At 45.4% G+C, this 9,998-nt stretch overlaps 1 protein-coding gene across 6 annotated transcripts in view; it reads left to right on the plus strand.

The window, feature by feature from the left end:
* LEF1 (lymphoid enhancer binding factor 1) overlaps window positions 1–9,530 on the plus strand; it is a 116,513-nt gene extending 106,983 nt beyond the window's left edge. For all 6 annotated transcript variants that reach the window (XM_005896241.3, XM_070372025.1, XM_005896243.3 and 3 more), the window contains one exon: window positions 8,899–9,530. Coding sequence is in view for 3 of the 6 variants with exons in the window: in XM_070372025.1 (XP_070228126.1) it covers window positions 8,899–8,978 (80 nt within the window). In the remaining 3 variants the exon portion in view is untranslated. The remainder of the gene's footprint in view (window positions 1–8,898) is intronic.
* Window positions 9,531–9,998: the final 468 nt, after the last annotated feature.

Raw genomic sequence — 9,998 nt, forward strand, 5'->3', positions numbered from 1 at the left:
TGAAAGAGGACTATTTCCTGGCCTCTAAGCTCCCAGCTGCCTCCAGTTCCAGCTTTTCCTGGTTTGCTTTGTGCTTCCGCGGGCTGCCCTGCCTCCCAAGTGTTAGTAAAGGGACTCGAAGTCTCTTTTCTGTTTACTAATCTGTCCTCATTCTAGGTCTGGGTGGAGCGGCTCTGTAGAACTAATAAGGCGCCTGTATGATCTTGAAAACAACTTGTGCACGGTGTGCTTGCTCTTCAGTCCTGTGCAGGTCACCTCCCCCCACCCCCGGAATGAGCGACAGATGCACTGCCTCTCGTTCGAGGCTTCGCTTCCCTACTGATGCCGCCACGTGGCCTCTTGTCTGCCAGACTTCAGTCCCACTTGTGCTGGCTCCACCTTAGAGAGGAGCCCAAGACAGATGGAGTCTTTGGTTAGGCTCGATCCTGCCCACAGTGTGTGTGAGGTCTCTTAGGGCTTGCTCTCAGCTCTGAAGGGAAATCCTGGAGTCAGGCTGTCCCTGCAGGAAGGCAAAGTTGATGGAACGCAGTGCCCAGACGGGGAAGATGCTGTGACTCCCAACGTGAAGAGATTTTTGAGAGGGTTTCTCTCTGTACAATGAATTTACCATTACCCTACTCTCCTTAAAAGAAATTCCCATTAAATTAGATCACTGAGCTTAGAAGTCTGTGATGTAGCTCAAATGGTAGGGAGCTCTCATTACTCTGAACTAGCATGGGATATGGTGGATTATAGGGAAAAGACTCCTCTGTGAACAAAAGCCGTCTGAGAACTTGTCTCTACTCCTTAAAAGACACGAGCTTCATTTAATGCTTTCACTTTGTCGGTGGGAAATGCCATTGGAGTTGCTTCATACACCCAGCTGTGTCCCCATCTGCCTATGTGTTTCAACTTTTGTGCATTATATAAAAATAGTCATTCTGGTGAAATCAAGTTGAAACAAAGAAATTAGCATTAACCCAGTCTCAACATCTTGTAGCCAACTTTAGGAATAATTAGAATTAGGATCTACAAAAGACATTCCTCCAAATCGGAGGTGATTTCCAAGCTGTGGGATCTTTGAAGAAATCCAAATTCATCCTTAGCTTTTTTTAAACTGACTCTTCACTTGTGGGAATGCCGGGAGCCCAGGGCCCCAGGCAGTGAGACTGCACACACACTCCCGTGAAGGCCAATGTCCTAAACGCCAACTGTTTGTTCACTTGGTGAACATCCAGTGAGGTCTACTTGAGCAAATCAAGAACTGCTTTAGGCAGTGGGGTGACTTGCTAAATGAACCCTGCCCATTCCCAGAGGAACTCTCTGTTTAAGAGGATACAGACGTATAAATGAATAATTACAAAATAATATGCGCACGGTAGAGAGGAAGCATATACAGCACACTGTGTTAAAGAGAACCAGAAGTGTTAACACACAAATCAGACGAGATCAAGGAAGGCTTCCTGGAGTAGGAAGTCACGCTTGAGCTGTCCAGTCATGGAAGAATTCCTGGGTTTGAAAGAACAATGATCAAGTTGTGAGTTTCCAGTATTCTGGTACATGTTAGATTTGAAATACGTAACATCTCAAGGTTGTCAGAAGTCAAAGATGAGCATCAAGTACTTGCCTTTCTTCCTGACTTAAGATTCATGAGGAATTGAAGCAGCAAAGAATTAAAAATTTTTGAAAAGGTGGAGAAGATTATTATTCTCCATTTACTAACTTAAAAAACATTACTGATTGGTTTACTAATATTTACTTTAGCAAAACATATAAAAAGTCCATTATCTTAAAATTATATAGATTGAAATTATGATATTTCAGTGTATTTCCTTTGATCATATAACACCAAAAGGCTAGTTTAAAAACAAGCTACCTTTAAAAAAAAAAAAAGTTAAGCACACCAAGAGATACAGACAGGCACCCATATACAGACACACTACACTATGATTTTGGCCTTGGAATAATCTTTACCTTATACACTTGCTAAACTGAGAATTTAAAATATTTTTTCCTAAATGAAAACTTTAGCCTTTATTTTCCTGGGCCAACAGGTGTGTGGGAGAAGTAATTTCTAGTATAGTAGACAGCACAATAGTTAATTGTGCAGTGCTTGGATTTATATCTTTTAAAAATTTTTTCTAGCTTTCCATTTGATTGGACTGGAGTCCTCCTCAGAACTGACTGAAGGTCTTCCAGGAGACTTGCCTGAAGCCTGAGACTTGGCTGTGTGCTCCTAAGAGTCAGGGAGAGGTCTAAATATTTTCAGGAGTCTCCTTGAAAAAAACATTTACTTCATACAGTTTTTGAAGCTCACCCTAGTGAATTTGACACTTTTGCTTAATCTTTGCCCTGAACTCTGTTCCCCGAGGACAGATGTAGTCACCCACATTAACTATCAGTGAGCCTCTGGTTCCCAGATTGGCTGGTCAAGTTAGAAAGCAAAGCCAACTGTTTACAGACTAGTAAAACTGGAAATACCTAGGAAACAGGAAGGCTTGTCCAAAGTCTCAAAGTAGAAATGAAGGCTTTGATAATGAGAAAGTGAAAAAACCAGGGGTGTGTTGGCGTTGGAATAATCAAGAGGGGGGCAGGCAGATGGCCACCTCGGTGCACTATGCACCGGGGGCTGAGCTGTTAGTCTAGCGCACGTGGTGATTTATCTCGGCGGCTGTACGCTGGTGAAGGAACAGGCAGAGGATCATGCTTACAGTGAAAGCTCTGAAAATCTCTGCAGTGCCACAGTGTCCTTCCCATCAGTTCTGTGCCGCTCTTGAATGGTCAGAAGAGCTAAAATCAGGTTTAAGTTGCCTTGGGAAACAAATAGGAAACTGACCCCTTGGCTAGCAGGAGTGATCACGTGCCATTAAAAAATGATAGTAGAGAGAAGAACAAGGCTCTTACAACCCTCGAGACACATGGTCTTCAGTATTGTCCATGGAAACCTGTGAAATTAAGATCCAAGCACTTAAGAATAGTTCACAGAATAAAATATTTTGGACAAATTTGGTATAACAGTTTCCTCACTGAGTTGTCTGAAACAGAATTTTCCTTCTGGATAATGGAGTTTGCTAGCGAACTCTAGGTTTACCTGTTTAAGTATCAAAACATGTATTTTTTAACTCTTGTGAGTACTGCTCTTTGTTCAGCAGAGTACATGTTATTTAAATGTTTTTTAATACCTCATGCCATTATTCTGTAATGTACTGTATGGTATATGGCAACAAGGAATTGATGGTATCTGACACTTGTAAATGACCCCAAATAATAGGGGATTTCTAAAGATCTGCTCTTTTGAATTTACTGTCTTCTCATTCTGACTAGGGACCGTACCTCTCCCTGACAGTAGTAAATATGTTCCTTCAGATCCATTTTGTGGATTTGGGAACCAGAAAACAAAGCTTATTTGAATAATATATACATTAAATAGAGTCTGAGTTGGCGTATGGAAGGTGCTCTTATTAGGAAGGGTAAATGTGCCTTTTTTTTTTTTTTTTTTGCATGAATCTTTTGTTACTGCAGTGAGAGCTTAAGGCCCTTCCACTTCCTCAGCTGTGCTCTGTGGGTCTGAAGCTGCCAGGTCTTAGATCCGAGGAGTGAGTCTAATAATCTGAGGTGATCCTGCCTTAGCAAAGTCACTCTTTTTTTTTTTTGACAGAATGAGGGGGAAGAAATGAAAGCATTTCAGTCAAACAGTAGTGCCAACTTTTTTGTTTAAGTCCTAAGTCAAATCTAACTTGAAGTTTTCTAAATTTTTAGATATATCCTCTGTAAATATAACAACAAAATTTTTGCTGCCCTTTGGTATTACTTTTCCCAGGTACCACTGCATTTCTGTAGACATTGTAGAAGATATTTTATAATACATTTGATAAGAGAGACTTTGCAGAATTCTCTATTCTTAATTTTCCACCAGAAATTCTGTGAATAATACAACAGTTGCTTTTACCCCCAAACGTGCCACATGGGGTCGGAACAACAAAAACGGAACTAACACTGCTGGACGGCGCGCGTTCCGTCCTGGATGCGCTAACAGAAGCCTCTACGCCCCGCTTTGTGGCAGTCCTGTATGGGGAGGGGTCTTGGCGCTGTGTGAGGGGTGAGAAGATGTCAGTAACTTGCCTAGGGCCGTGCGGCCGGCGTGCAGCGGTGTCAGGCTCAGACCTAGCTCTGTTTCTCTTTAGCTCACGTCTCCACCCACCACAGTAACCAGTACTCAACTGCACCGTTCAGATGCTAGGCATGTAATCTGTCATGGGTGATGATCTCCTTTCACCCCCCTCAGCGTACATTATGAGGTGTAATGATGGACTATCGCTATTTCTATTTTACAGGTGAGGAGACTGAGGTTTTTACATAACTTGCTGAGGATAACTCAGGTGATGTGATAGAGGCTGGGGTTCACCCAGCCCAGGACTGAGTATTCTCAGAGCTCGTGCTCAGAACCCGTAACGCATTGTCACCTCCCTAGTATACTTAAGACTCACAGACTCCTACACATACAGAAATGACAGTGGAAAGAAAAAAGAGCCCGCGCTAGTTCTATTGCCTCACTTTTAGAAGGTGAAGTTAGCATCTTTAGTGTAGGAGAACTTGTAGAGAGAAAAGGTGAATTGGATAAAGAATTTAGAAATGGGTATGAGTCTCCATAGATACTGTCCTCCTGAAGCACTTTGATATACAGAAGTAAAATGGATTTTGAGGCTCTCTTATTCAAAACTTTCCTCAAGAATATTTCTGCAGTGTTTCCCGTGGAGATAAGGGTCTAGGGTGGGATCTGTGAGGCCCCGCCAACCAATGTGATGTACTTCCTCACAAGGGAGAGGCAAAGGGCTGATGAGAAGAGAAGCCAGTAGCTGCAGATGGAAATAAGAAAGTCCCCTAGAGCAGTTTATTAATAGTTACAGGCCTGCCTCAGAGTCATCTTAACATTGCCAAAATCTGCTTGCCCGGATAATGATTCACTCTGAATGACCACAAGGGAAGAAACCACACAGATGCAGTGACCTTGCCTTGGTCTATATGACCTGCGTCCAAGCCCAAGGCCAGTGACCCCTCATGGCCCTGACCTCTCCCTCCTTCCTCCACGTTGTGGAATCATCTTGCATCAGAGCTTATAGCTGGGGACTGGGGGCCGGCTAGCTTGATGCTGGGACTTAAGGACTAACTCCACTGTAGAAAGAAGAGACAGCACCAACCTTCCCAGCCACACATTATCGTTCTTTTTCTCAAATCCTGGGTAATCCTTTCAAAGACCTGAACCTGCCTTCTGTAGATACTTTAAATCTTAGAGATTTAATTTCCCAGTTAATTTCCCATGCTCTTTGTCCTCCATCCTGCTCTGAGAGCAGGTCATCTTGGGGTGGACAGTGGTCTAGATGTAGACCGCCACCACCTCCACTGTCATAACAGTGCTGTTGACTGGCTCATGGGTATGGCAGGCGGACAGGCGAGAAGCAAAGGAATGATAATTCCGCTCTGCAGTACGGTGGAAAGAAATTGGGTTGAAGGCTCAGAAGCTAATTCTGCCCCCTATGGTGACCTTAGCCAAGGCCTTTCGCCTCACACAGCCCGGTCCTTCTCTGCAGATGGGCCGAAGTCAGCGGAGCCGTCACGGTTGCATGACGCCGTGTCTGTCCCAGCGCCTGGTGCCGCCGGGCTCAGCCCACACTGTCCCTTCCTCCTCACCAGCTCCTGTGACCTACGGGGAACCAGGAGCCCCAGCGAATCTCTAGGGGTCCCTCAGACCAGTCACTGATGAGCAAATGCCTCCATCCCCTCTAGAAGGACAGGGCAGACCAGCTCTGCCATGCTCGCTCTCTGCTCTAGAAGTCTGCTGTGTAAACACATGCAGAGGGGCACCCGCCCCAAGAGAGCAGGCTTGTGTCGGTTTGCCCAGAGGTGAGGCGGGAAAACTTGGCCGTGCCCAGGGGGTGTGTGGTGTGCTGCGGAGAGGCAGGCGCTCTTTACAAAGTCTCTGCTCCTGTTCACCTTTCACAGACTCATCTCTGATGCTCTCTCCTCAAACTTCACATCATAACTAAAAACGTTTTAAAGTTCCTGCTCCTTGCTAGTAACATTTGGGAGGGGAAGGATCTCTTATTCCAACCACCTTTGTGTGTTCCTCACTGTTTCTGTACGAGGAGGTGCTGTTACATGACAAGGCATCTCTCAGTGTGTTGTGCCCATGTGGCAGCATCTGACCGGGTGGGTCCTCATCACGTGTCAGGCCTCCTCTTCTCCACCTTGGCCCTGCTGATGGGCTTGGTTCCTTGCCCCTTCTGCTGGAGGACAGACTTGGGGGAGGGCTGGGCCACAGAACCCCAAGGATAAGGGGGGACAAAGCACTTGGCTTCCAATAGAGGCTGATGTTTGCACTTAAGAAGACATCTCCCCTTTCCCTTTCTTCACATCTTTTGAGCCAAGGTCATCTCCCAGACACAGGTCCGTCTTGAAATTGAGATTTCCCTTTAGCACTTGGGCTCTTAATAAGCAACTCTGTCTGGGCTCCTGGTTCCATTTGGTTAGCAGGATATTCTGTCAAGACTGGAGTTCAGTCCAGGAGAGAGTGCTGGATTTCAGCTGGATGGTGGGGGGAGGGTGTTTTCTTGTGCCTCCTTCAGAGTCACTCAACAAATGGCCCACGTGGTGACTCCTCGCGGAGGGAGCCCAAGCCTGACATGTAAGATGGGGCTCCAAGCTCCCTTTGAAGCGGGCACAGTAATTGCAGCTTTGATTGCACCGACTCCGCTGCTGGGTTGGGCTGCACTGGGGCTTGCCTGGCCAGCCCAGCCTCAGCCACAGGCCCCCCAGTGAAGCCTTAGATGTGGAAGTCTCCAGTCTCCCAAGCCTCATGCCTGTGGTTTCTTGAAAAGAATCTTGATTTGACCTGTTTTATATATCTGTAAAGCAACACTGGAAGGCCCCCATTTTTCCCATTTGGGGTAAAACTGGTCTCCCCTGACAACCTTATATTTTAAAGGACCAACCAGATTCAAATAAGGTGTTCATTTGATAGACAGTCTCTTTACCACTTTATTTAAACACTAGTTACACTATTAGAGCATCCAAGGTGGGAAAGAGGCACTTTTTGATTGGAGTTGTACAGAGCGCCTCTGGAACCAGCTTTCCAGGAGGATCCTGTAAGAGGATACTGTGGTAATAAAATAATGGTGGGAATGTGTGACACTACAGAAAGAACTGGCTTTTTTAGGAAATGGACCTGGCTCCGGGAGTCAGGGGTGCCCAAGCACCCTGTGCCTAGGAATCTGTGGGCAGTGCCTCCACCCCTTCCTTGCCCAGGCTCTGCCCATCTCCTTGGAAAGCCAGGCCCTTTGCAGCACTTCCATCCTCCTGTGTGAAGCATCTGTACTCTGCTTAAACTTTTAAAAACCACAGAGCTGTAGCATGGTTTTCCTGTCAATTGGACAAAGGGCAGTCTTGCAGGAGAGGAATTGAAACTGTCACTGAAGACCTCGCTGTGTTGAAGGCAGCATTCTGTGGCTGCTTTCCTCCCCTCGTGCTTCCACTTGCCTACTCACTAGCCACCAGATAAACATCTCTTCACAGTTGTGATGACGCGTCATCTTGAGGGACAGCACTGGTGGTGGTGGCCGTAATCATAACGCTGACACGTAGCTGGTCAGAGCCCTAAACGCAGGGACTCACTGTGCTCCGCGCGTCCCTCCAGGGTACTGGCCGCGCCCATCCTCACCACAGCCCACGGCACCGCTCCTCCCAGCCCCTGGGCTCGGACCACTCTTCTCTGAACAGCACCATGTGGATTGGAACTCACCATCCTGAGTTTAGTTTCTCATTATTAAACTATTTCAAAGTTTCCTTTTACTTCTCCTCCAAGGTTTCTTTCTACTCAAAAAGCATAAAGGAATGCACTCCACTATTTAGAATTAATTTTTTTTTTCAAGGAAATGTTTGCTAATGAAAGGACGTTGCAGCACAGACAGTTGAGATTCGTCTGAGCTGCCAGGGGACCAGGTGGGGGAGGTGACCTCCCTGCAGCTGGACGAGGCTGTCTCCCCAATTGCAAAGGAGGGGCATTGGATGTGCTCCACAGAGGAGCTGAACTTGGGGGTGCTTTTGCTTTCCTTTCGTCTCTGATTCTGTTGCAATGTTTTATTTGTAATCACTCTTTGGGTCTAAGATTATTAAAACTTTTGGGATTTAGGGATTATCCTTTCTGAATGCTCTTGTCATTAGCAACATCTTTAAATACTTGTTCAGTGTACATCCCAAGCATAATATTAGAGATCCTAGTTGTTATAAAGGGAAAAAAAAATACTGAGAATTGAAGCCTGAATATTGGAGAAGCTTATGCTCCTCAGACTGAATATGAGCGGACAGAAGACATCCCGGCCGCACGGCTGCTTGTTGTGGGAATGTGGGGCACTCACTCACTTGAGTGTGCTTTAGTATCCTGTCAGGGTCGCAAGGAGTGTGGCACAACTGAAGTGACTTAGCACATACGCACGTGTGCAGAGTCCTACAACAGCTCCCCACAGTGGACTGAAAAGACCAAACACTTTAGAATGACAGACCCTCCCGAGCTGGCCGTGGCCCGCCATTACGGTTCATGTTTGGCCATTCTCTTCTGACGTTTTTCAGAGTTATTTTTAAGAACCGTGATCCAAAGTATTATGCGTATTTCCCATCATAACTCTGTACATATATATACATTACATGGAACCAAGGTAAACACTTGAGTAAAGTACACTTATTCTCTAACGTAATCTCAGGATTTAGGGCTACCTTAGGGCAATCTGTCTTAGCTATCACCAGATCAACAAAGAGGATTAATTAAATGCAGAGCTCTTAAGACGTGCTGTATGCAGCTGAGGTTCAAAATCCGTAAAGGTCTGTGGCAAATGCGCATTAACAACATTTTATTTGTTCCTTCTCGAGGTGGAAAACGAAGCTCATTCCCAACGTGCAAAGCCAAGGCAGCGACCCCGGGACCTCTCCTGGAGATGGAAGCTTGTTGAAAACCCAGTCTCCACGGCTTGCCCAGTCGACCCCAAAGGAGAAATGACACCAACTTCACCCTGAGGTCACTGCTAGAGACGCTGATCCATAAAGACAATCACTGCCAACCCCCTTTCATCTACTGCAAGAGCCAAGTTCCACAGTAAAGCATATAAGGTTTTTTTAAAAGAAAAAGCACGAGAATGCTAGCAGGCCCTGGGTCAGCTGAGCAGCTTTCCTCCCCACTCCGCTGTGCACTTCCCAGAGCGTCCTGCATCCGTATCTGTAACCTTCTGGCAAGGACAGTAACCTGGCTGCTTCCGCCTGCCCCAAGCACCTGAGCACTGGGAGCAGCTGCAGCAGAGCCTCCAGCGTCCCCACAGGAATGTGGGGAAGAGTTCCCTCTGTTTCCGGCTTCGTGTTTCTTCTTCTCCTCAAGCTTTTATTTAACAGTGCAAAAGGATCTGTCTTGTTTGCTTCTTTTTTTAAACTTGAATTTTTTTAAATTGACACTTCTTTTATTTTTCTTGTATATTTTGCTAGCTATGAGCTTTTTAAGTAAAATTCAAAGATCTGGAACTGTTTGAAATAAAAACGAAATGAAAAGAAGCCTCCTCCTTTTGAGAGAGATCTCGTCTGCTGAGTGGCTTCTTGTGAATTACCTGTAACAATAGTGGCCTCTCTGTCTTTGTAAGGTGTCTGATAGAGCTAAATAAACCTAACAGCCAGTCCACTCTGTGGGCAGCAGTTGGCAGTCCTCTTTATTTTTCTTATGATCTCTTTTTTTTTAATGGTAACCTTAACAGATACTTTCAGCAGACCAGTTTGCAGTGAATTTTCATTTCTTTCCTTCTCACCCCCTTGTTGTAAAAAGCCCAGCACTTGAATTGTTATTACTTTAAATGTTCTGTATTTGTATCTGTTTTTATTAGCCAATTAGTGGGATTTATGCCAGTTGTTAAAACGAGCATTGATATGTACCCATTTTTTTTTTTTTTTAATAACAAGGCACAGCCTTTGCCCCAAACTGTCAATCTAAC

Source organism: Bos mutus, chromosome 6 (genome assembly GCF_027580195.1).
Source record: "Bos mutus isolate GX-2022 chromosome 6, NWIPB_WYAK_1.1, whole genome shotgun sequence".
Taxonomy (NCBI): Eukaryota; Metazoa; Chordata; class Mammalia; order Artiodactyla; family Bovidae; genus Bos; species Bos mutus.